Source organism: Corvus cornix, chromosome Z (genome assembly GCF_000738735.6).
Source record: "Corvus cornix cornix isolate S_Up_H32 chromosome Z, ASM73873v5, whole genome shotgun sequence".
Classification (NCBI taxonomy): domain Eukaryota; kingdom Metazoa; phylum Chordata; class Aves; order Passeriformes; family Corvidae; genus Corvus; species Corvus cornix.
Genome location: NC_046357.1, coordinates 63154386 through 63181781, shown reverse-complemented (window position 1 = coordinate 63181781; position 27396 = coordinate 63154386). Strand labels below are relative to the sequence as shown.

Genomic DNA, 27396 nt, shown 5'->3' with positions numbered 1-27396 from the left:
CTGAAGATAACAGTCTTACTGTTAAAGACTGAGGCAAAGAAGACATTAGGATCTCAGCCTTTTCTTCATCCGTGATGACAATGTTCCTCTCCACGTCCAGTAAAGCATGGAGATTTTCCTTGGCCCTCCTTTAGTCTTTATTGTATTTATAAAAAGACTTTTTATTATCTTTCACAGCAGTGGCCAAATTGAGTTCTATGAGAAAATGGTTAGGGAAACAGCAACCATTATCAAAAATTTAATTTATCAGACTTGCAAGTGATTTACTAGATCACAGTTATTTCTAGAGACTGAGCAGTTATTCTTTAATCAAATGAAGGGAGGTTTGTTTATCTGACAATGGCATCAAATAATAAGAGTATGAACTGTCCTTTTTCGGTTATCATGGTACCGGTGCTGTATACGTGAAAGGTACAGTACTGTGATAACTGAAGAATGGTGGTGCCATCACATGAGAGCTAAAAATTACCTAACTGCTCTTCTCAACTCCTGGTACCTTGGAAACAACATTCATCAGATTTTGAGGGGAAGACAGGGAAGTGTCCCATTGCACAGAGGGGAAGTAATCCCCTGTAAAGTAAGTATTCATTTGAAAGGTTTTGGAAGAGTAGATATTAGTGTTTGAAGTGCACAGTTAAGCATATGAGACAATCCACTCACTCGTCATTGTGAGTATTTTAAAATTTTTTTACCTTTTTTTGTTCTGTGAAAATCAAGCAAATGCACTAGTTTATTTTGTAAGCAGGCAGAGTTCAAGTTGGTGTGTTGTCAGTCTCCCAAGCTAGCTGTATGCAGCAGGGATAAAGGTCAAGAGTACACATATTGAAGCAGCAGGTCATAAAATCTGTCATTCCATGAGAATCTGTGACTCATCAGTCCCATGAGGGTCTGTTCAGATAGAATGCAGCTTTTTATGCAGCACCCACATGCCCTCAACTAGGGCTGCTTATAAAGGACTGGTATATTTGGCTCCCAAGCAAGTCATTTGATACACAACCTCATGAAGTAAATTGCAGTACGGTCACATTCCCCATCCTTGCCTCTTCTTTTCTCTCTCAGAGCTGTGACATCTCTGCATTTAGCACTTACATCCTACAGAATCTGAAGCTATTTAAAAGCTGTGTTATGCTAGATTGGCTTCCCTGTCCAGCATAATATAGGATGAATGTGACAGTTCAGTTGGCTGCTGAGAACACCAGGGACAAAGTGCTTTGGAGTATCCCATCAGAATGAGGGAATTTCTTTGAGATCTTTGTATTTTCATGGGATGCATCTGTTGCCTCAACTAAGGATGGGAGGTGGAAGGGCAGGCAACACCATGAGCAGGGCTGTCCTGAGTGGCATTGGGGCTACCAGTCTGTATGACCAGCAGCTATCTGCATTACCCCTTCCTTAGCATCCATATTTCACAGAAGTGAGTGCCTTTCTGTCAAGCTGGGCTTAAAACTGTATGCAGGGTGCTGGCCATGCCACTAACTCACAGAGGTCAGTCTGGCAGGACAGACCTGTCTGCATGCACGTGGATCAGCATGAGCCAGGGTTACGGGAAGGACAGCAACAGGAAAGCCTGAGTGTCCCAACCCTTGGCTTTGGAAGGGTTTAGGAGTTTCAAGAGGTGGGGTTAGGGTGCCTCTGCCCAGCCAAGCTGATGGTTTTAGTTGTTCCTCTGACTGGGGGTGCCCACCCTCAGTTCCTCAATCTGTGTCCGCCTTGGAAGGTCTCTGGTAGGACTCAGGAGAGCAGTGCTGGGGCTGCCAGTGCTGCCAGGCAAAGCCCTGTGCAGGCCCCAGGGCAACTGAGCCAAGAATGCACTGCTGGTGCACAGGTCTTCTCTCACAGTGGTCTGTTAGTTGGTTGCTTTGCCCAATACATGAAGTTCTTGTGTACTTTTTGGTAATCCTTAGCAGGCTTTGGGGAAAAGACAGCACTTAGATGAACAGGCTTTTTACACTTGTTGTTGTTGGCTGTAAGACCTCCAGTGTGGCTCATGTAGCTGTCTGTGCACCTAAGGAGCAGTGTTCAGCTCTGCCTTGTTCTTGCCTGAACACACAGTGTAAATTTTCAGCAAAATAAACCTTCTTTGTACTTTTCACCCCCTCTCTCATTCCTCCAGCCTGTGCCTGTGTGGTTGGTACAGCCTGCACTATTATTTGAGGTGCTCACCCGTGACCCAGACCAACCTCAGAGCTAATACAGACTTGCCTTCCGTCACATACCCCTACCTTCCTGCCTCTTTCTCTCCTATTTTCAGGGCTCATACCACTTGTGCTTCTACTGCTACAACACAAAGCTGGCCCTTTGCTGGTTCTACATTCTCCCCTGATGTCCCCAGGCAGCCTCCCCTTCGCTTGCACTCCAATGTACATGGGGGCTGATACTTTTCTCACTCTGCCTTTATTCAAAAGGGAGAAGAGGCAGAGATGCAGGGTAGCCCAGCTATGTGCAAAGAGAGGTATGGACTGAACTGATCCCACAAACATGTTGCAGAGTTTGCTGATCACTGTTAAGGATTATTCTCTGAGTCTCTGGCTCCACACTGCCTCTAGGATTTGTACAGTTTATTCTGTGCCCTCCTTGCAGTTCAGCATTCCACTCCTGCTGTTTTGGGCTTGGCTGCTTTCTTGTCACACTGCCAGAGCCCTGTGAGATGACCCAGCTAAGGAGAAGGCTGATACAGAGTTTGTTGCCTGTCAGCTTTATTGAAGCAATTACGCCAGCATATGCCCATTTGCCTATTACAGCTGCAACCAGACACCTTGCAATTGGCATGGAAGAAAAGGTATTTTTCAGTTATTCCTTTCAACTGTTAATCCGTTTGGGAAATGAGAGAGCTGGTGTCTGTGCTGAGGCAAGTTATCAGTCCAGAAGGTGCAGTAGAAAGTATACATAGCATTGGGAGCAATGTTCCCACATTCACCCTGCAGAGGAAGAATGTTCCCACAGTCACCCTGCAGAGGAATTCAGCAGATTGCCCCAGAGATGTCAGATCATCCGAATGGCATTCCATGTCATATCATTAACAGTATAGGTAAAGCATCCTCTCTTTTTCTGGGTCCTGCCATTTTCCTCTCTTCCTGTGCATATATCTGATTGCAGGAGCAGCAGCATGCCCAGTTGAAGTGTATAAAGCAATTTTGCTCCTGCAATTTCCATTGTACTTCTTCACAATTTCTGTGAATAGGAGCTGCCAGGAGGCTTTCAGAGGTCGCATGATGTCATAGTGCAGACAGGCCTATGCTTTTGGTCTCCTGCTTCCCATTTTGTGGGTACTTTCTCTTGATTTGTTATAATGATATATGTGTGATTAGCTTGCAGTTATGCTTTCAGCATGTAGAGCAGACAAGCCAATGTGTGAACTGGATGTCCACATTCTCTTTCTTTAAATTAAGAAAAGCACATACCAATTGCTGGAGGAGATTAAATCTTTGTTCAGAACTGCAGACTTGCTTGTGGCCATGACTGGAAGAGTCCAAACTTCTGTCTGGAGCAATTACAAATTTTCTTCTGTAATCTTTTGGTGTAATTGCTTGTTCCCTCTTTTGGAGAAGCCAGTAAAAATGTTTTCTTGGCTGTTTTTGGATTTGTTCTTTTTTTATAGTTTTTTGTGTTACTCACCCTCCAGTCAGTGTTTGTTTAGGATCAGTGTGATTGTTTAGTTTCTTTGTGCCTTTCTTTCTGAAATGATGAAAGGAATTTTTTTTTCTGAAAATGAGAAAACAGGAAGAATTCTGAGTCTGAATATAATTCTAATGAAACATTTAACTAAGAAGTGGAGAAGTTAGTAATACAAATCAAACATATGCTTTAGGATCTCTCCTAAAGTATGCACCCAGCCTTTTGGCTATCCCTGTTTAAGTTTTGTTTCTGCTTTAAACATTTGGCAGGGGAAAGGAGGAGAGTCACAGGTTGGCATGGGGTTCACATAGCCCTGATGAAGAGTCAGCATCAGGAGTAAATGACCTTGCCCGGGTACATTTCTCTCCTTTCTTTGTTCTTCCCTCACCATTTTGTCTTGCTGTATTACCAGCCATTCCTCTCTCTGCTTATACAGAGTGCAGAGGTTTCAGTAGGGGTCACTAGCCACTTCTACAACACATGTGAGAAGAGTGTTTGGAGCTTGTAGCCTTGTTTCGCCAATTGAACTAAGCAATATTTTTGCATTTCATTCACCATGCTTATTGCTGGAATCTGTGTTAGTACATAATGCTAAAAGGCTTTCTGTTTTTTTTCTTAAACTGTGTCATTTTCTCTCCCTCAGAATTGAGTTTCTGCGACACCTAAGAAGCTTCTTCCAGATCATGTTTAAAATTGAAACAAAGACCCCTGAGGAAGAGCACGTGGGGGGGGAGAAAGTCTTAATGACGTGTGTTGGCATTGGATTTTGCAACCTCAGTAAAACTATAAGATAAAAAACATCTACAGACTTCAAGAAAGACAGAAAATGCTCCAAAGATCTAATAAAATCTACCTGTGTCTACTTATTCTGGCATAGGGAGACCTGTGATGATTCCAGTGCGGGGGTACCCAAGCTCACTGCATGTAAACAATAAAGCTGATTTCAGACTATTTAGATCTGTGCTATTTATAAATGCAATGCCAGTATTCTGTGCTGCTTGGAATGGCTCTCTGGAGTCTGAGCTGACTTGGGACTCTTTGCACTGTATTCCACTGAATGGGACACAAGTGCCTCATGTCACTGTGCTCTCAAGCCTTAATGAGGTGAGTGCTCTGGTTTAATGTATTTACTGATTTCATTTGTAGCTTCTTCTGAAAGGTTTAGATAGAGAGGGAAAAAAAATTGATCAAAACAAGCTTTGCATTTCAAAACAAGTGATCACAACGGAAATATTAGATTCTTTAGGTAATTGTGGAGATAATATTGGCATGAAAATAAAAGTAAAGGTATGACAGTAATTCTTTGTTTATACATTGCGTGTGTGTAGAATTTGGCAGATGCTCCACTCCTGTTTATATTTACTAAATTCACAGAATCACAAAATAGTCTGAGTTGGAAAGGACCCAGAAGGTTCATTGAGTCCAACTCTTAAGTGAATGGCCTATAGTGGGATCAAACCCATGATCTTAGCATTATTAGCACCATGCTTTAACCAGCTGAGCTCATCTCAGGGTTGCAGTTTCACAGGAAGAATAAAATATCTGTCTGTTATTTTTCCTAATGTTAGAATATTGCAGAAGAGATCACAGCCTGTACTGACTTATTTTAGCCTCTTTTGCAAAGATGGGCATGGGAGATGGGCACCCTCCATGACAGCTTTTGACTTACCACCTACATTCTTTTTAGGTTTGTTTGGCATGCTATACATGTGGTTCACAATTAGTTGTGAAAAGTAGCAAAAATAACTGTAGGCTTTGAGGGAGAAAAATGTATTCTGTTACACCATCATATTCTGTGTATCTGCTCCCTTTTTAAAGTTCTGATAGTGCTGTATGGGCACTACTTGGATTGATAGATACAAAAAAGTTTCTACTAAATAAATATTTACCCATGAAAGGCCTTTGGTAGATTCCAGGCAAACCTGTTTAAAGTTAAGGCGGAAGTCCTGACACAAGGGAAGAAATTTATATTTGACTCCAGACTATACTTTGTGCGTCTGGAGGAAAATAAAACTGTGTCAAAAGCTGGTACATAGAGCAGATACTAGTGACTGTGTTATAATGGTTTTACGAACTTTATCTGATGCCACTGTAAAGTGGGCATTACCTCTGTAGTATGAAGAATGTATATTGGACCCAAAAAGGACTTTGACAAAGGTCTGATATTTGCTTAGTGTTTTGTTAACTACTGCAGGCCGTGTGAGTCATTTTTTTGCTGTACTTTGTTCTTGTTGCAATCTGTCAGACATCTTTTGGAAAAATAAAGTATTTTTTTCCTACATAAGGTTTTATTTCCCTTTAAAGCAAAACAGACAACAACTGGAAAAAAGAAAGCCTGGAAGGCTCTTTTCTGAGCCTTTCATAAGATAAATGGCTATCTTGAACTGACTCATTAAAAAAAACCAGGTTTGGGAGTTGGCAGAGAGGGACGCAGGGAAAGGGCAAAGCCATTCTTAAAATTTACTAGCTTTCCAAAATTTGACTTGCAGCTGAGGAAACCCTAAATAAAACAACAGGATGTGAAATAAAATAACTTGACTATATTTTTTACATTGCAAGTTAGAAAAAGGTAGGTAGGTATGAAAGAATTTACCTTGCTCTCTTCTGTAACTATGTAATGAAAAAACTAGAAATTACGAATTAGAATTACCCAAAATACAAAGAGCCACTGATCCAAAAGGTGAAATGTACATGCTAAAATTAATTGCCACTAGAATAAAAATATTAAGCCTACATTAATTAAAGACTCGAGTTTGTGCCACAGCTCAGATTTCTGAAATTGGCCTAAATAAAATTTGGAAGTATTGTCACAACTTCAAAAATGAAAAGCTTTATTGTTTTTAAGCTTAACTATGAAGCTGTGAGAGTTTTTCCAAATGTTTCCCATTGCACCAGGCATAGAGAAGGCAATAAGTTGCCCAGGCAGCAGATTCTTCAGCAATAATTATGTCACACAATTACCTGTACTTAACCTCAGTGTTAAAGTTAGACTGGTAACCATTAGCCCTGCTGCAAATTGCATAGCTCTGCAGCACAATGCTTGCTGCAACTCTGAATTTGCTTGTTGCTTTACAGAGATTTTATTTATGAAATAATATGTTTTTCCAGAACAGTCACTCTCTGGAGAAATATTAACAATTCCGGAGGAGGTTTAAAGCACTTTCTTAAAATTATTTGGCCTTCTTATTCTGGGAAAAGTACTTACTAGAAGGAAATCCTGCAGATAAAAGCTGTTTGTTTATCAGCAAAACAGCAATTAACATCTGTTTTGGTGGTCTGATCATAAAAGCAGTAAGATAGTTAATTTTAGAGCTGGACTGAGGAAATTTTTGGTGAAAAATAGTGTTGGTAGCCACAGACTTTATGGTAAAGATGATAGTTACTAGGAGACACATCTTTCATCTCAGTCCATCCATGGCAGAGTAATACTCAGTTAACTTAAATTTGAAGTCATTAGCTGTACATGAATAATCCTGTACTCTTTGAAAAATCCATCAGCACTTTAGTTTATCCCTCTGGGTGAACAGCTCTGATCATAGAATCAGAATGGTTTGGTTTGGAAGATACCTTAAAAATCATCTGGTTCCATCATCCCCCAACCAGGTTGCTCAAAGATCCATTCAGTCTGGCCCTGAACACTTACAGGGATTGGGCATCCACGACTGCTCTGGGCAACCTGTTAGAGCAGCTCACCACCCTTACAGTACAGAATTTCTTCCTACTATCTAATCTAAGTATACCCTCTTTCAGCTTAAAGCCATCACCCCATGTCCTGTCACTACATGCCATTTTAAAAAGTTCCTTTCCAGCCTTCAGGTTCCATTAGGTACTGACTGAAAGGTGCTATAAGGTCTCCACAGAGTCTTCTCGAGGCTGTACAAACCCAAATCTCTCAGCCTGTCCTCATAAGAAGGAGAGGTGCTCCAAACCTTGGATCATCACTATGCCCCTCCTCTGGACTTTCTCCAAGAGGTCCAGGTCTTATGCTGGGGTCCCCAGAGCTGGATGCAGCACTGCAGGTGCAGTCCCACGAGAATGGCAGTCATAGTGGTGATGTGAAAAGTATTTGTAAAATATGCTTTTACGTTGCATCTCCTGCCAATTTGGTAATACCTGTTGTCAAACTTTCTCCTATGGTGCTGTGATTGTAGTTTGACTTCGGTGGTTATGTCAGAAAATTCATGCTAACTTGCTGTAGGACAGCTTCTGGAATCAAAGAGATTATACTGGAAGCAAAATTGTTTCATTCCAAGCCAGTGCACTTTACCAAAGGCATATGGGTAGAAGCCAGTGCAATAACTCTCTGGGGAAGTACACAGTAGGTAAATTATCTAGGCCAAAACAGTAAGTACATGGCTGTCCTGGGTAATGTTTTCAAAATCATGTTTATGTTACTGCCAGAGCATAGATATTTTCTCTCTTCTTCCTCTTCCCCATGGGTGATACGGATTTTGTTTCAATCCACAGAGGCGTAATTCTCTGCTTGAAAACTCTGACATTCACTTCCCTATTTCTCTTAATCATGCTCTTGAGACAGAAACCAGAGGAAAAAAAGACAAACAAGAAAAGAATGAGTTTTCAGGATGCATAATTTTATCTATGAGTTTATTTCCTTTTTTTTTTTTAATATTGTATGGCCATCTCCACACTTTTATTTTGTATGTCTGATGTATGTCCACTTCTATTTAATCTGGCTCCTGAGGGATCCCAAGTGAGACACACAACTGTGTCAGGGCAACTCTAAACAAAAGAAAAATGTGGAAGGAGTATTGCAGTTACTGCTTAGGTCTTGGTAAGCTATGTCTTAAAAGATCACTCATGATGGGATATATAGAGTCTTCCTTATGCCTGATCTATGAGCAACAGTGAAAAGCTCTGAAAAACACCTATAACCTGTTGTCAGTGAGAGGGATAAAAAGACAGAAAGTCCTGCAGGGAAGATAGCATGTGGGCTGAACTGCACAGTGACAGCATTGTATGAGTAACAGGAGTAAGTCATGCACTGTGTCAGAGCATCACAATGTCCAAATAGCCCTTGGACTAGATATAAATTGAGTTGTGACATTGTTACAAGACAGATCTATTAGGATGATTTGTAGTAAATCTGTAGCAATAGATGTCAGGTATTAGTGCTAATCTCTTTCCTGGAACAGTAAGATTATGTATATGCAATAAGAATAGTGCCCAGAGCTGTATTCCCTGTGTGCTAGAGAGTATAGAAATAACTGTGTGTGTATGTAGCAATAAGGATACCCGCAGAGAAAACCTGGTTTAAAGTGGTATTGATCAAAGATGTAGCCACAAGAAAACAAAGGCCAAGATAAGCTCTACTTGAGGGTGAGCAGTGGCTGGGTGCCCATGGAAATGAAGTAGCAACCGCTCTCCACAACTGAGCACAGAGGTAGGCCGTGTCTTTGCACATTTGTCCTCATGCTGTATGTCTGCCACAGTGTCGCCTCCTCTTCTCAGTACCAGTTTGGCCATGCTTCCCTGGCAGCCTCCACTGTGCTGTTCACACAACAAACATCAGTACTCCTTCAGGAGTGAGCCCATGGTGAAAATCTGTAGGGCTTTGTGGAGACTGATCCATGGGGAGGTATCTGGTGCTTAACTATGGATGAGCTAGTAGGATAAAGGGCTTGATTCCAGTGATCATGACTACATGTCAGTGACACATTCCGTTATACAAAATGCAACAGGCTCAGGAGGGCACCCATGTTTGCAGGATGCCTCAGAAGTTACACCATTTAAGAACAAATGCCTTACTCCTTCTCACTGTGTTTTTAACCTGCCGCTACCTTGCTCCTTGAAAGTTACTTAAATCTTTTTTCTATCCTAAACTGTCTCCAAGGATAAGAAAAAAGTTGCTTTAGCAACTTTTTGCATAAATGTAGATATATGTTCTAAACTTTTGATGAATGTGGATATATTCTGTTCATTAAGACTATGGTTCTGAATGGTCATCCCTCAGCACATCAGGACAGAATTTTCTTTCATGTCTGGAAATACAGTTTTGATTCCGTATAATGCACTAAACATCTGCAAGATACATCTAGATCAAAATATGCATGAGTTTTGATTATTTACTCTTTTTTTTTTTTTTAACATCATGAAAATGGGAAAAAAAGAAGAAAACCCCAGCCATATTTGTCAGCATTCAGAAGGTGCCTGAAGCAGCAAGGCTTCCTGAGATATTTGTTGAAGTATTTCTATTTAGAAATACATGTAAACATTCAGAATGTGACTTAGGGAAAGAATTTCTACTGCAGAATGTTTTTAAGCATTGATTGTAAAAATCTACTTCATAATTCATGCCACAAGTTTATTATCCACTATTTTCACTTGATTTTTAGGACGTAAGTAATCTACATAATATGTTTTCAAAGAACACATCCACAATGAATCAGGGCTAAATAAGACAGACTAGGAAATGGCATTTCTATTTCTTTTGGAAATGTGTTTGTCAGGTTGTTAGTAAAAATACTGTTTCTTCATCCTTCACCATTAATGTTAGCAGCAAGTTTTGCCTTGAAATAGTGTCAAGATCTTGTTCTAGAATTTTCTAAGCAAAGATGTATGAATTCAAAGTGAAGAGATATTTTGAAAGATCAGTCTTTTTCTGTGCTATGTAGAGCATCTTAGAAGAACAGGGTGTTAGACAAGCACAGGCTTCTTAACAGTTTCTTACTCAACAAGAGGGTGAGGGGGGCTAGTCTAAAGCTATACCACCAGAGGCTGGATGTGGCAGCTGCCTAAAAAGGTTTTCTTAATTTTAGTTTAAAGTAAAAATAAAGAATGAACATCTGTTTCAGTTTGCAGATTTAAATAAGCATTGTTAGCAGATTTTTTTAGAACATGAAATTTACAGTAAGAAGCAAAAAGAGAGCGCAACTAATAGCCAAGGAGAAGGATATTGCAGAATCTTATTATCCTTCTTTTCCCTCCTCAGTCTCACAAGTTTGCACAGAAAAGAGCAATTTTTGTCAGAATTTGTTGAATAGCTATTGAGACATTGTAAGGAAAATACAAGAAATTACCAAAATCCTCACTTGCCTGACTGACACATGGAGTGAAAACTTAACTATATTTATGTTCATGGCATTTTCTTCACTGAACCACTTTCAAAGAAAGAGCTGCTATGAGAAAATTTGTCTGAAACTTCTCTTTTCACACCTTTCCAGATTTCAGTGAAGTCTCTCACTGATTTCGTCTGCCTTATGTCTTCTCCAGACAATGCTATTAATACACGATTTGAATTGTTATTGGTAAATCATAGGCATATAAATATAAAAAGGTACATTGTTTGCATTCCTGTAATGTAATTCTTGGCTTCATGCATTTATATCCTCTGTTCCGGAGTCTGTGTTTTGGAGAACTGCTTTTGAGCCAGTGGTAGAGAAGAATGAAGTGACTCATTTGTATCCCACAGGGAGCTGGACTAGAAAATACCAAGATTCACAGAACCTCAGGTCTGTGCAAACATTTGCCTCACTTTATGATGGCTATAACCTTGTCTGGGCTCTACGAGCCTGAATCTCCCTGGCTTATTTTTGCTCTTTTTTAATGTTGGTTTTGGTTTGAGGGTGGTGGGGTTTTTTGGTTTTTTGTTTGTTTTGGTGAAGTTTAGGTTTTTTCCTTTGTTATGTTCACAGAATTTGTTTGGTTTATTTTTTCTACCTCTAAAGACTAAATTCTGCTAGTTTTACTTGAGAAAGGTTTCCATTGTGGTACATCCCTTCCTCTGCTGATCCCTTCTCACTCCTCCTGTTAGATCCATGGTCTTTGCTCTATTGCATAAGCTGGAAGAACAGCCTCCACCATGCTGCAGTGGGGCTCTGAGTTGCTACATCATTTTACTTCTCTGTTCCCTGTATGTACAGAATCCTCTGCAGGCTGTTCCCCTGGCCACTCACCCAGACAGCTTCCTCTCTTTTTTCCACTGGTCACTGATCTGCCTTACTACAGGGATTTTCATCCACAGTTTCTGAAATGGAAGAGTGAAGAGACAGACTGGATTTCTTCTAACTAACTCTAGTAGTTCCTGCTGTGGAAACAAAGCATTGTCCTCATCTCTTCCATCTCAGAGGTCTCCTTGAAGGCTTGCCATCTTGAAAAGCAGTGGTCTTCTGGCTGAATCCTCAGAGTTTTAAAGTGGAACAAGAAAGCAAACTAAGTCTAACATTCAAAATCAAAGTTTTGATTTTGATCCCACTAATATATATGGGCTGCCTTAAAACCGGTGGAATACTATGCTATTAAATTGACAATTAACGCATTCTTATAAAGTCCTAAGTCTCTAAATTGTACTAGATAAAATCTTGATATAAAGCTTCAGTCTTATTGAATTGAAAGACTTTATTCTTTTAGGACCTTCTGTTAAGGAAGCCAACCTAATGTTGTGTTTGCTCATCAGTACTGTGGGGGTTTCTTTCACTACCTTTCCACTGGTGAAAACCCTTATGGCATTTCATCACATAAGGTATCTACCACTGCTACTGCAAAGACTATCTCCAACACAAAGTCAAGGTTAGCTTAAGAGAAGGAGTTCTGAGGACTAGATACTACTTTTTACCTTCTTGCTTTTCAATGAGGCAGCGTGGGGAATAGAAGTCATGAAGATATAAAAACACAAAATTGAAGAAACTAATGTAACTGTGCTACTCTTTCAATTATCTGTTTATACTTAAAATGTTTAAGGCTATTTTTAAATATTGTTCTTTAGCCCATTAGCCTTTTATAGGGAATAAAAAAAAATCCCAACCCTTGCCAGCATATTTTTGCAGCACTAGCTCATGTAACAAACCAAGAAACACAGATGCTAAGGGTAGTAGTTCAGTAGCTGTATCTCACCCACCATTCTCATGACAATCCACTTCTTCTGCTGTTACTGCAGCTGCTAGCCAAATATTAAACTCAACAAGCTCTGTGTGGGGCTTGTTAGTTTCACTTAGTTAGTTTTGGGGGTAAGCAGAACAGTGGCAGTTCCAAGTAAAAGCAGTTCCCTTTGCAATCTTTTTGATTTGCTTCCTCTGCCATTTACTGAAGGGTAACCTCTCCATACATCAGTATTTATTTCTGTTGCCTGCTGCAGCATCTCTTAAGCACAAACTGGGTCCTGTTGTCAAAATTTCTGCTAACCAAAAATATCTCTGTCTGGGTTTGCTGGTAGCTTTAGGCTTTCCGTCTATGGCTGACTCAATTCTGTAGCAGCAGAGGAAGCAGAATAGAAGACATCCAAAACCGGGAGGGTTGGACACTTGTGACTCATCTCAGAGAACTGGGATTCCTCCCCAGGTCTAGCTGTGTTGAAGGCAGTGCCAAGGCTACAGAGTAGTCTTGTAGCTTCTCTGGTCCTGGGAATGTGAGATTCAAAATTGCTCGGCATTGAGCGAAAACCATGACAAATAGCTTTCCTTCATTTCTGTGAGCGAGAACTAGTTGTACTCTTTGAAGCAACTAGATAAACACACCTAATTGCTTTGGTCCTTCACATGAAAGCTATCTTGGGAATGACGCACTCTGAAGATACTACCTGGGAGGATCAAGTTAGCTCCTGTTTCTGCCTCAGGTACAACTACCTTGACAGTATCTTTTATAACCTAACCTTTAAGGAAGCTTAATGGCAAGTGATACATGTTCTTTGCCCTAGGGAGAGCTTTTGTGCTTTATTCTGTATGTGTGCCTCAGTGTCAGGGAATACTTACCGGAACTGCTTATCTAAAAATCTCCCTCCTCCAAGAAAACGAGTTTGTGGAAGCTATTTCTAGATCCTGCAATGTTCTCCCAGAGAGCTCCAATATGTGGTTTATTTCCATTACGTTATAAAGAGTGGAACAAGGAATCAATGTTTTCAAATTTAATAGTTGCTGGGTGCTTTTTTTTAATATAGGAAATTAAAACAGCTGAATTTGATTTATTGTTTTAATTACAAAGAAAGATCTTTAACTGATCTGACTGGAATTCAAAAATAAGGGAGGAGAAAAAAAGAGTAATTTGACATGTATTTGATGTTGTTTGTACCAATGTAACTACAAAGCAAGAGTGAAAATTAGAAGTTAATTTAAATTATGTGGAGTCTGATCCCACAATTAATTAATGAAAACTGTGTTACCCAAGTAGTGGCCTGTAGGACAGGCCTCTCTCTCAGAAGTGCCTCTTAGCTGGTTTGCAGAGGTCCATAGCAGGGTATCTTCTTGAATCCAGACCAGGAATTTACTTCTTTATGAAACCCTTATGCTCCTCCTAGTTTTAACTGAAATTGGTCAAAAGATTCAAAAGCAAAACAGCTATGCTAAAGATACCTAATAATTTATTTTTAACATAAAATGTTTTAATGTTACAGTTTTGCCAGTGTGCACATTTGATACCAACACTGATATTTAGCTTTTTCCTGAGGTAACTGTTTCAGAAATATTGATAAAGCAAAGGGTGTCATATCCATTTTCATTTGAGCAACCATTACTTAGCACATTTGAAGAATCAGCAGACTGCATATTTTTATAATTTTATTTCAAACTGGAATGGGTTTCTGATTTTAAACTCTGCTCATCCTTTTCCAGGACTGTAAATCAAAACACAACTTGCTGCTACTGTGTACTATCAACCAGAAGGAAAACTGCGTAGAAACAAAAGTGAAATTCAGTGTCTTTGCTTCATTTTGAAATATTAAGATGAGAATACCATGTGGAAAAACTAACTACAAACAAATTAAATCTTTGAGTTTACTGTAAGGAGTTTAGAGACTTCTAGAATCAGTTCGTAAAAGTTTCTTGTTTGTATATTTGTGTGTGTATATTAAAAGTTCTTGCTCTTACAGAATCATAGAATGGTTTGGGTTGGAAGAGACATAAAAAATCATCTAGTTCCAATGGCCCTGACATCTTTCACTATACCAGGTTGCTCAGAGTCCCATCCAACCTGACCTTGAACTCTTCCAGGGATGGAACATCTGCAATTTCTTTGGGAGACCTGTTCCAGCACCTCAGTATTCTCATGGTAAAGAATTTCTTCTCAGTATCTAATCTAAACCTACTTTCTTCAGTTTAAAGCCATTCTGTCCTGTCACTACATGCCCATGTAAAAAGTCTCTCTCCACTCTTCCTGTAAGACTCCTTTACAGGAAGGTTGCTAAAACTGGAAGACTGCTATAAAGTCTCCCTGAAGACTTCTCCCTGAAGCCTTCTCTTCTCCATGCTGAACTCAAGAGCCTTCATTAAGGTCTCTGGTGATTGATGTGAGTACAGTAGGCAGTTAGGAAAATGTGCAAGATACATTTGGTTCAGTATTATGACATTGACTTCTGTATTGCATCCAAGTAGCTTAGTAGTTGTATTTTACATGCGTTTCAAAATGAAAAAAAAAAAAATTTAAAAATATCGTAAAGGTTGAGCTCTCCAGTGTGGAAATTCCAAAACTTCAACAGTTGACCTTAACAGCATTTTTGTTACCCCATTGTGTTGTCTTTTGTCCTTTTAGTTTTTAGCTGTATCACACTCACATCCTGCTACACTAAAGCAGATTAAATTACACAATAGATTAAATAACACAAAAAGAACCCCAAACTCAACAGGATGAAACATTACTGATGGAAATGAATTTACATAAACATTAACTTTTGAGGCTTCCTGACTTTCACAGATAAGTGTTGCTAAACAAGCTCAGGAAGGTTAACTTTCCATAATAATTCATGGTAAAAGAATCTGGACAGAGCTGCAGTTCATTGCATTTAAAATCAGGTATTATTAATCAGTACATATTCAGTTTCTATTTTAAATAGAAACATTGATTTTAAAAATCCATAACAGATATTCTCATCTAAATCTCCATATACGTCTTGAAATGTAGGAAAAAATTCTAATACATGCACACGTGTGAAAACACTATTCAAAGAACAATCTTACTTTCCACAAACTGATACCAGGTCATTATGCAGTTCTGAACACTGTACACAACGAAGTCCTGCAGAAGGTATTCACATGAACTGGGCTGGAAACATGTCATTTTGCATTAGAGTACTTCTGGTCAATTTCTGAGTCCCTTAAATATCTGTAAACTCCAAGAACGAAGAGAGACATTAGTTTATGTATATGAGGGAAGCAGGCTGTTTCCCATATTTGACTAAGATAAGAAAGGCTGAGGTGATTTTGCTCTGATTTTTCAAAAGAAAAAATGGACCCTGGTCCCTCCAAAACCTGTTATGAGAGGTTTTCAATCTAGTAGACCTCCCTACTCCCATGGGATTTTCAGGACAATTTCTTTGTCCTAAGTTATTTTCCTAGTGATAGGTGGACCTGGGAGGCACCTAATTTGTCCTTATTATGAATATGAATACAATTTGTGTAACAGTAGAACTGAAAACCTTTTGAATTCTGTGGAGGGTTGATCCTGGCTGGATACCAGGTACCCACCAAAGCTGCTCTAACACTCCCCTCCTCAACTGGACATGGAAGAGAAAATATAGTGAAAGGCTCATGATTAAAGTCAGTGAGAGATCACAAACAATTACCATCTCAGACAAAACAGACTGAATTTGGGGATTAATTGAATTTATTGCCAAGAAATCAGAGCAGGATAATGAGAATTACCCAAATCTTAAAAACACTTTCCCCCACCTCTCCTCCTTCCTAGCTCTACTTCCTCCTGCAGAGGAGGGAGAACAAGGGCAGAAGGGGAATGGGGATTATGGTCAGTTCGTCACACTTTTTTTTTCTCCCAGTTCTCAGGGGCAGAAGTCCTTCCCCTGCTCCAGCGTGGGGTTCCTCCTACAGGAGACAGTTCTTTCTTAATTTCTGCAGTGTGAGCTCATCCCACAGGCAACAACAGTTCTTCATGAACTGCTGCAATGTGTGTCACTGTCCCATAGATGCAATCCATCAGGCACAGCCTGCTCCAGCATGAGATCTCACAGGGTCTCAAGTTCTACCAGGAAACCTGCTCCAATGTGGACTTCTCTCTCCTTGGGTCTGCAGGTTCCTGCCAGGCCTCCCACAGGGTCACAGCCTCTTTTGGGCATCCACCTGCTCTGGTGTGGGTCTCCTCCAGGAGCTGCAGGTAGATTTCTGCATCCATGTGGTCCTCCATGGGCTGCAGGGTCACAGCTGTCTTACCAAGGTCTGCACCATGGGCTTCAGGGGAAGCCCAGCTGCTGTGTCTGGAGCACCTCCTCCCTCTCCTTCTTCACTGACCTTGGTGTCTGCAGAGCTGTTCCTCTTACAAATTCGCACTCTGCTTTTCTCTGGCTGCAATTACATCTGCCCAATAACTTTTTTCCTTCTTAAATATGTTATCAAAAGGTGTTACTACCATTTCTGGTTGGTCCAGACTTGGCCAGCAGCATGTCCATCCTGAAGTCAGCTGACACTGGCTCTACCAGACATGGAGGAACCTTCTGGTACGTTCTGACAGAAGCCAGTAGCTTCCCCACTACCAAAACCTGGCCATGGAAACCCAAGAAAAATTCACATATTATTGTATTTAGATATCAGTTAAGCACAGAAGATAGCCTGCTTTAAAAATTAAAGAGAGAACAAAGAAAAACAAAACCCATGCAAGCAGAAGTTGTTTAGGAAACAAACTGTTACTTGACGGAGGCCTGGCATACTGATGGACTCCTGAAGCATTTGTATTGCAAAGGACTTTTGACAGCAGAGCCACCAACAGACACTGCAAGCTGAGTCTGCAGTGTCTATGCTTGAAGGTTCTCCTTCAGCCTCAGGCTGCAGTTTCATTAATTTTGTTTTATTTCATTCTGTTAGCACATTTTGAGGAGAAATACAGACTTACTGACTCTTTTCCTCACTATGTGGCACTAGTATACCTAAATGTTTACTCTGACATATGTAAAAAGTCACAGAGTGATAGTAAATTTGTGGTTCCCTGTAATGGCATTTATACCAAGCCATTTCCCATCAGTGGACTGCATTTCAAAAGTTTATTTTGAAGTTCTACAGTTAAACCAATTGCTTGCACTTAGTTGCCTGCCTGCTTCTTCCAGCCACATAACTGTTGGCTGCATGCTGGATTTTATCCTCTAATAAGAGAAAGGCACATGCTCCTTAAAAGGAAATCCCATGCTGCTGCTCCATTGTGACTCAACTAACTTGGCAAGAAATTAATTTACTCCATTTCCATATCAGATCCACACCAACCTGTGCTGAGTCACATGGATGACAGTGTTCAAAGGATTGGAACATTTAATAGAGCCACAAGTGGTGTGGAGATCAGTGCAGGCCTTACTATTCACATGAGGCAATCAGCTTCATTAAACAGTAAATAAGCAAATAATTTAATCTTTATTTGCATAAAACCTATCAGAAACTACTGAAACCCACAAAACTGGAACAATTCAATTTGAAAGGTACAGATGAAAATCTCATGCACTACATGTGGTTGACTTGTGTATATACTATGAATATTGGTAAGAAATACAGCAATACTGCTATGCAATCCTTTTCAGTCCAAGTTTCAGTGCCACTGAACATCTGGCACACGAATCCCTCATACAAACCAAGAATCTATCACACAGAGCACTATTTGTGATTACTGTGGGCTACAAAGCAGGCTTCCATGTCTTCTCCTTATATTGTTTGGAGGGAAACCCAGAGAGCTGTTGGAAAATGAAAGCTTATCCAGCTCCTGGAAACTTCTAGGAAAGGAAACAGGGCAGTTTTGGACACACAGGGAGCATTACCTTCTTCCATTCCTCTGGTTTATAGAAGTCACTGTTCTGCATTAGTTGCTGTAGTCTCTGAGTGCTTTTTACTTGCTCAGCAATTGAACTAATGCCTGTCCTTGTAGGGCTTTTTCCATGCTTGTTTGGGTTTTAAAATTTTTTTTCCTATGGGATTGTTGTGTGATGCAGCGCTTTGTACCTGATCAAGAACACAGTGGGCTGTTGGAGAATGAACTGAAAAAGAAGTGCATCTTCCACCAGGAACAGCAATGAGGGTAGAATTTAGTGTCTGGAGAAGTACCTTTAGCATTCTTAGGCTGTTGTTCCAAAAGCCATCTTTGCAGAAATGAATTACAAAAGGTATTTTTACGTACTTTCTACTGTCTCTCAGAGGAACAGATGAATGGATGTCTGGAAGGGGACAATCTTGCGCTTGCTGTTCAGGCCCTGAAGGCCAAGAGATGGCTTTTTTTCCTAAGTTATATTTTCCCAAAGGGAATGAATTAGAAGTGTGTCCTTTTGGGAGCTGAGTCACATACAAACCTGTATTTACAGGTGTTTTTTCTTCCATTCTCCTCCAGGAAGGAGGTAATCACTCATATGACTTCAGGAAATAGGTTTCAGAGAATGGCTATAAAAAATGAAAACATTTCATTTAAGAGTGTTCTTTGTGCCATATATTTAAAAAAAACCCCATGGCTTTTTAACCAAAGTATGTTTTTCTCCGAGGCAGGGCCTACTACACAAAGAAAAGGAGAAAAAACATTATGAAATATGTACTTATTAAACAGTAAGAATTTTGCATCCTACTACAAAAGTAGAAGGAAAAGTCAAATACATGCAGTCTGACTTCATAGATTTGACTTATTTAAGTAACTTCCTTAGTGTTGTCATTTGCAAAAGTTTTGCAAATACTTCCCTAATCCTGAACAGAGAATATGGTTTGATTTTAATTCCAGCTGAAAATGATAAATTGAAGTCCAGCTATAGAAATTTTTGAAGGAACTACTACAGAACTATTTCTAATTTTCAGCTTTTTGAACATGAAAATGAAACAGAATCTATTTCCTGGCCTGCACACTAATCTCAGAATTTGGAACACAGAAGCAATCAAGTAAGTAAAACTAACCCTTTTACACAGATGGCAAGTTTGTAACTTGCTTTGAAAAGCAAACTAAATTTGAAGCTGCTACACCACCTGGAGAAATCATGCTTTGTGTATAATTAGGGGTATTTTTGTCCATTATTTGGGGATTTGTTTACTAAGTTTATTATTTAGCATCCATGTTTTTGGATTCTGTGGTTATGCCTGTGTTACTACACCCTATACATGAGGGTATTCACAAAGTGTGAATATGCAAAATGAAATGTGTGAACAGTACGGAGATAAATGATAATTCAACTTCCCACTACAGGTTGACACTTGTATCCAAGCATATTAACATGCAAATGTATGGACACTGTATGATCATTTAGCAAGGAAAAAGGAAAGAGGAGTGCTTAAATGGTAGTTAGACGCAAACTTGAGATGTTCACAGTTTTTGAATGCAGATGCCTTTTAAAGGTTTCATTAAAAATTGATGTAGTATCAAGAACTCCGATGAAAGTAATGCACAACGCTGAAGTAGTGAAAAAGGATATTTCATAGGACAGTATTGGTTTTTGCTACATTATACTAAAGCATGTTTAATTATAATAGAAGAGAAATAAAAATGCCAGGTATGATTAGATAAGCTGTAATATTTGGAGTCCTAACAGAGACTGGACTTTGAAAATCCAATTGAGTGATAGTGTGATAATTCCACTCTAGAGGCTGAGGAATTTTGCAGGTCCAACTACACCTGACCCTGACAAATTACTGAAACTTAACAATATAAGGATTTGTCATCTATTTCAGTCAAATTTTTTGCATTTGCAGGGTTCTGTCCACAGCGATCTTGATGAGCAGAGTCTCAAGATACAGAGCGAGCACAACCGATGTAGTACACTACTCTCCTTATCTTTTGAGTGGTCTGGATATCAGTGGCATATTAGGTAATTATGTTTGGGAGGCATCAGAATATTTTTATTTTGGAGTTTCTTTCCTTTCCCTGCTTGGAAGAAATTTTCAGTGTCACTGCAGCATGTCTGTGCGAGTTTTTCACACTGCAAACCGGGAATAGACATTAAAAATGAAAGGCAAATTATTAGAGGAGGTAATACCACAGAAACTTTCTTTGAGATGAAGGACTAGATATTACAGAAGAAAACATGCTGTAATTTACTTTATTTCAAAATCACCAGGTATTCTTTACACTGCACATTCAAGAAAAACAAAGCAATGTACCCACCGAGATAATTTCTAGTTCTGAAATGGCCTAGATTTTGTTTCCTGTGAGATGATGTTATAGGTCATACTCTTCTGTACAGAGCAAAAAGCCATGCATCACATCATAGAAATGACAGGGACAAGATTGTCCTTAAAGAATTACATTTTGACAGTACCAAATTGCTAGCTGACATGTAACAGCCTGCTTTGAAAGCACTGAATGTCATGAGCATGAGCCTGTTGGCAGTCTGAGACTCATTATCTATCAAACTTTTACAGTGCTTTTTAGTTCTTCCCTGTCCCAGCTTGTGTTTTTCCTTTGTCTAACAGACAACCAGGTTCCTGAGCTTTCAGGTGAGGCACGTTTACTTGGCACGGACAAGAAAACAAACTCATCACACAGGAAGTAACAGAAGAGTGTGCATTTCAGAAGTCAGAACTGTGCAATAAATCCCAGGAGGTGGGACAGAACTAGCACACACACACTTTGCTTAAAAAACAACCGTACATTTTTTCTTTGGCGCAGCTAACACACTCATTACTGTGCAGCCAGACCGCAGCAAAGATGCACTGCTTGTTTACCAGGGCTGAACAAGGCCGGATCTGTCCCTCACACTCGCTGGTCCGATGCCCTTCGCCTCACTGCGGTCCAGCTTTCACCTCAGCGGGCTCATACAGACGGAGACTTGTGAGAGACAAGAAGGCCTTGCTGCCCACACCGACTGCCCAGCAGGCAGCAGGGGCAAAGAGCAGCACTCGCCTGCTCGGCAGCGGTTCCGCTTCTCGCACCGACAAAACGCCGGTGCCCTCCCTAGTGCTGACAGAGCCTGACAGAGTTCCAGACGAGTTTCGATCACGCTCTCAAGCACATATATAACTCTCGGGGATGGTACTGTGTAGGACCAGGAGCTGGACTCGATGATCCATGTGTGCCTGATGATCCACGTGTGCCCGTTGCCCTTTCCAACTCCAAGTACGCTGTGATTCTGTGACCAGGTGGCTGCTACCTCCACGGGACAGCTGCGGCACGCCTGCCCTGCGGCCGCCCGGCGTCCCGGCCGGCCGAGGGACACCCCACCCCACCCCACCCTACCCTACCCGCCCCGCCCCGCCCCGCCCGGCACCGCGAGCCCCGCGCGGAGCAGCCGCGCCTTGCCGGGGGAGCGCGGCGGGCCCGCCCCGCCCGCAGCCGCGCGATGACGTGAGCGGCGGGAGCGCCGCCCAGCCGGAGGCAGCGGCAGAGCGCGGGTCGGCGCGGAGCTGCCGCCGCGTCCCCGGCCGGCGCCGCCGTGCATGGGGAGGGAGCGGACGGGACGCTGCCTGCGCGCCGCGCTGCACAGCCGCCGCCGCGGTGAGTGGGGTCGGCAGCGCCCGCCCGCCGGCGGGGCCGTGGGGGTGGCGGCGTGGGCGGCTGCACCGCCGTGTCCCGCGCCCCGTCCCGCGGGCGGCGGCTCCCCCTGGCCGGCGGGGGCGGGCGGGCGCTCGGGGGACGGGCGGCCCTGCCCGCCGGGCGCTGTGAGGGGGGAACCGCGCTGGCTTCCTCCCCCTCCGTAAACAGCGCTCCCGGGGGGCGGGCCGGGGCCGACCTCGGCGGCGGGGAGGCTGGAAGTGTGGCTGCCGCGCCTCTTCGGTGGAGGTGCTGTGTGTTGCGGGAGAACTTCCTCGCGAACACTTATTTGTGGCGTTAAAAAAAAAAATCACTTCGCAGAAGGAGGGCAAACAGTCACGGAACCACATTTGCGGTTTTTCTCTATATGTGTCTATTGAATTTGCTTCTGCGTGGAGAAATGTTCTGTTAGATGTGGGTTGTGAATTAATGGATTTGATTAATTTTCACAAGATAATTTATTTTTCATTTTCTTTTTTCCTTTTTTTTAAAGAAAAAAAATCAGATAAAACTTCCTCAGATTTTTTTTTTTTTTTTGCGACTGAAATCTAATTAGAACCTGATTGTGGCATTGTCTTCAAATTTCTCACTTCTGCAGTCAGTGACAGGTGAGAAAATAGCACCTTCCTTTGGTTATCCATGAATTGTCTTACGCTGAGAATTGTTGACTGTATTCCTTTTGGTTGCTGGACTGAAGGAAACTTAATTGGGGAGATTGTAATGGCTATTTACAGTTTTTAGTGTGATTCTGCACTTGATCATTAGTTGCTTAATGATCAGTGTTTCTGACATCTTAGCTCTGTAAATCGTACCAATTTATTATCTACTTCATTTCTTCTATTGCCAGTTAAATGTATATGTAATTTAAGTGAGAGAGAAGTGTAAGTTTCTATTTTATGGAAAATTAGTATTGACAGAAGACTATAGAGAGATTCTGCGCACACTTAAAATAAAGGTATTTTGGATCAGCTATATGGATTAACTTTTTTTCCTTCCCTTCCCTGCATCTCAGTCTTCTTCATAACTGATACAGGGCTAATACTGCAGTGATGTTCTTTGGGCATGCCCATTTTTCTTCCCTTTTTAGGGTTGTTGGCAGTAATTTGAGGATTCAGTAGGAATACAGTAGCCACTACCGTCTTGTGCTTGATGAGAGTGCATCCAGAGTTACTTACATGTTGTTAATCTAGAATTTTGAATTAAACAACTTCAGTATTATTGTATGAAATGACAGGGATTTTAAGCAGTGGTGCACTTTCCAGAGAAACCTTAAAATTGAGCTATCTACAGAGAATTTCATTTTTGTAAGTGACAACACCAGCAACATGGGGAAGTAGTATTTGCTGCTGGGAGGGGAAGTTGTAATGAGCAAGAAGTAGGTGGAATGCAGAAAGTGGTCCAACATCCTTGTTGGTCAAATCAGACTGACTGGAGCTGCAGAATGGAAAATGAAAGGAGGCTGCTACTGCTTTTTACTTGTAGCTGTTTAAAGTGGTGATTAGGCTAATAAAAAGCTGAAATCTCTGTAGAATAACCATTTCCAAACTATATGGAGGTAAAGTTATGCATGACTGCAGAATAGTACTAAAGTGAGTGTTGCTGCCATGTTGTACTAGCAGTGGCATCATCTTTCTGAAGTTAGAAGAAAAGGAGTTGCTGAATGAGGTTGTTGCTTTGCCACTGGTCTCTTTATCTCAGCTCTGGGGCATTTTTAAAGTATGACCTTATGTAAACAAAAAGCTAAGTGACGATGTTTGCAGTTACAAGAAATAACCTGAGATGTCATTTGAAAGAGCCTTAAAAGGGAAATAAACAAAATTCAGAAATGTGTTAGTATTAAACAGAAACAGTAATTAAATGGTGTTAATTATGAATAGAAGAGTATCAAAAGTTACAAAACTTGCAATTAAAAAGCAATTAACAGAACTGACTATGCAATAATAAACCAAGTATTTGTTCTAAAAAAGTGGTGTTCTAAAAAAACCCAACTGGAACAAGGCAACCAAAATCTGGTGGCTTTTTTAAGAAAAGTAACTGGAACTCTGGGTGGAAGGCTGAACGAGATGACCACCTGAGGTGCCTTTCAACCCAAATTATCCTATCCTAGTGCTCCTGTTTTTTTTCTTCAGGTTAGCGTTTTTCTTGTAACACACCTGCTACTTTTTATCTAGGCTTGCGTGCAAATGTTATCACTGTCATTAGGCAGTACACAGTTATATTTTTTTCATTTGACTTAATAGAGCTGCTGTTTCAAAGCCTCTGACCCTGGCTGTGCACTGATTTTGGTGGGTTCTTTATGTATTCATATGTCCCATGGGGTTCTCAGCATGAGCCCAGTAAGATGACTAATATGAGTAACACTAGCATGATTTGAGTCAACATTTGAGCTCATGCTTACGTTTGTGTTTCTTTAACTTGTTTCAGATGAAATTTCTTTATCAGAAGGGGAATGAGGAGCTTTCTTGAATTTCCGAATGTGAGATTTTCAAAATTATTTTCTAAGATAGATCTGTCTTTATGCAGATGTCAAAAACAGTACAAAAATGTGAATATACAAAGAAGCTTCTTTACAGTAGTTTTGCTGAAGGAACTGTAATCCAGTTTTATTTGCTGCATACAAGTAGATGCTCCCTGCTGCATACTGTGTTCATCTAGAGAGTACATTGTATGTTTCACTTAAATGGGTTCTGTGCGTCTCAGTGCAGTGAGAGCTTCAAGGTACAAGTGCAAGGTACGTTCTCACTGTCAGTTGCAACCTGTAAGATGCTCAAAGAAAAAGGATGATGCCTCACTCAAATGTCAAGCTCTGTGGGTTATGCAGTAGTGGATGCAGAGAGGTCTGGTTCTCATGGACAGTGATAACTCTCATGTGTTATGTAGAATGACTTGCCTAGAAGGCAATTGTCCGTCTAATTTTGGTTATGTAGTTACTGTGTCACACAGTCAAAGCTGAATCTTTAAATCTGATTTGTAGAAAAAAACCCCTCCAATCTGGTACAGGCAGCTATTGATTTAAAATCAATAGAAGCATTGTCCTTTTATGAGGTGAATTGTCTCTGCATCTGTCTTTGACAATGACTACTGACCAGTATTACATGGTTCCTTTTATTGTTAGTAGATTGCTTTTAATCATGGTTGTACACTTCCTTTTATTAGGAAGGGAGGTGTTAGCTCTTGATGCTTTGATTTTCTGTCTTCTGTCTTTTTGGTTTTCTTCTGGTTTTGTGTGGAGGTTTTTTTTGCAGGGGTGGTGGCACGGGTTATATGTATGTGTGTATTTTCTTTTTTCTTAGACTCTCCAGTATTTGTTCATAGCTCATACAAATCTATGAACTGATTTTGTTTTTCTGTGGTCTTTGTGATGTCATGAAAGACAATATTCCAGGTGAATTAAGAATGTTTTCAATACCTTCCCTCTTTTCATCAGAACACTTCATTTCTTGTCTTGTGTGTGCCTGTATTAAGCAGAGATTCTGTTGAGCGGCACATCCTGGGAGTGGTTGTTTTGTTTATCTGCTTACATTTGGCTTAGAATTTAGTGTCACGTAGGAATAACTGCGAGTTATTCTTTCAGGGGTTTATTATTTTTTGTTTGTTGACATCAGACATTATCTGTCTTCCGGTTTTTTTTTGCTTAGCTAGCTCTCAGTTTTGATTCTGCTCAAGTTTCATGTAAGCCGGTTATCACCATAGTTGTTTTTAGGCTAGGACTTTGAAAGTGCTTATATGCTTGCATAAATATGTATGGTGTGGTGTTTCTTGCTCTGCATGCCAGCCCCATGTGGGACCTTTCCTGATATTGACTGCAGTTCTTGATCTATGTGTTGTTTGTGGTGTAAAGTTTTTTATCAACAGTTTAGTGCAGCTGATTTAGCTGGTGTTACCTTTATTGTTCTGCTTATGTGCTTGTGCAGTTGCAGTAGATTTCAGGACCTAAGAAAGTCTTTTACAGGTGTTTTAAATAAATGGATTTATTAGACATGTTTAAAGTGTTGTGATTAAAGTTACTTGCATGTATAATTAAAAATTTAAAAAAGCTTGTTCATGTGACTTCATTGGTCTCAAGGATTTACTTTTTTGTAGTATTTAGTGAGAGTAACTATCAAATCAGTTTAAATCTGTTTTTGAGATCTTTTTTTGTACATAATCCTGTTCACAAGAAACAATGCAAGAATTTTGAGGTTTTTTTGGTGGGTGGATAATATCTTAGAGGAATAGTGTTAGTGTACAGGTCTAATATGCTTTAAATGAGTATTTTCCACCTCTGTTATCCATTGGTCTTGCTTGACTGCAAGGGTTTCAAAATGTTCGTCAGTATTCAGTGTGTCATAACCCTGTCAACATCTTGGGTTTCTAGCACTGTCAGGTATTTCTAAAGTAAGAAACCCTTTGCCTTCTAAATATCCAATCTTGATACATAAATATACAGTACATTTGGTACCTGTGTTTATCAGTTTTTAGAGGCCTTAGTTACTTAAGTGCATTTAGATTGGGAGGCCTTTTAATTTCAACATGAAATTATGGGAGTAGTTACATGGATTCACGTCAGAGGTATGGCTGCAGGTGGTGTCTGACTTATGTATTAGGTAAAAATTTGACTGGGAGACTAAGGTAAGAGCATTTGAGGACAAAGACAATTGGAAAACAAACATTAATTCCTAATAAAAGAAGGGTTTATAAACCATGGAGATGGAATTACAAACCATGAAGTCACAGACACCTAAAAATAAGGTGGAGTTTCATGATGTGTATTAACTGTTCTCTGAAACTGTCTTTGTTCTCAAGACTTTTCTTTCCTTAGCCTCTCACAAACACTGGAATTTGCTGCTCACTCCGTTGTGTAAACATAACAGCTTTTTGTAGGGCTGCGCTGTAAACTGTATCACAAGTGACCTAAGTTAAAATTAATTTTTTTGTCTCATTTGGAACAAGTGGCATGAGGGAAAGGGAATGGACAGGGTAACTTCTTAAGCTGGCTTGCAATGTCAGAGAAGATGTTGTGTAATCACATCCTGGATAACCCTGAAGATGGACTGAGCTACAAAAGAAATGTTGGGTTCCTAGTGGAATCGGAGGGCACTGGATTGCTCAAGACCCAGATCCTCAGCTGTGGGCAGTAAAGCATGTGTCAATCCAACAGCTGGCTCCCAAAAGACAGACTTTGGAACTACTCTAACAACTGTGTAAATAGGTGCATGGTTATCTTTTAATTGCCATATACCTGGGTCTTCAGGTATATTCTTTGTAACTATGCTCTCTGTCAGGGAGCTTGTGAAAATGTACTTCTGGTTGCTTTTCTCCTAACCTGGTTTCTTCAGTTAAAGGTGATTTCAAGGTAGTTGGCTAACATTAGGCTATTCTATTCCTATGGGTCTTTTAGTCCCTAAAACTGGAGCCTAGCACACCAAAACCGTA

The 27396-nt window shown here is 40.5% G+C and overlaps 2 protein-coding genes and 1 long non-coding RNA gene across 6 annotated transcripts in view; all 3 read left to right on the top strand.

Annotated features, from left to right (window-relative positions):
* The window catches only part of RCL1 (RNA terminal phosphate cyclase like 1), a 32097-nt gene extending 26203 nt beyond the window's left edge, over positions 1–5894 (top strand). Inside the window, exon 9 of the mRNA XM_039567412.1 lies at positions 4259–5894. Within this exon, the coding sequence (XP_039423346.1) occupies positions 4259–4409 (151 nt within the window). The 3' untranslated portion in view covers positions 4410–5894. The remainder of the gene's footprint in view (positions 1–4258) is intronic.
* A 1477-nt stretch (positions 5895–7371) lies between these two features.
* On the top strand, positions 7372–21648 carry LOC120411524. Its single transcript, XR_005603886.1, has 4 exons — positions 7372–14610; positions 19320–19400; positions 20205–20320; positions 20925–21648. It is a non-coding gene; the product is annotated as an uncharacterized LOC120411524 (long non-coding RNA).
* A 187-nt stretch (positions 21649–21835) lies between these two features.
* JAK2 (Janus kinase 2) overlaps positions 21836–27396 on the top strand; it is a 96058-nt gene continuing 90497 nt past the window's right edge. For 3 of the 4 annotated variants that reach the window (XM_039566909.1, XM_039566914.1, XM_039566912.1), the window contains exon 1: positions 22475–22589. The gene's annotated coding sequence lies outside the window, so the exon portion shown is untranslated. Of the gene's footprint in view, positions 21946–22474; positions 22590–27396 lie in introns of those variants that run through there. The other variant, XM_039566910.1, reaches the window with a different exon arrangement.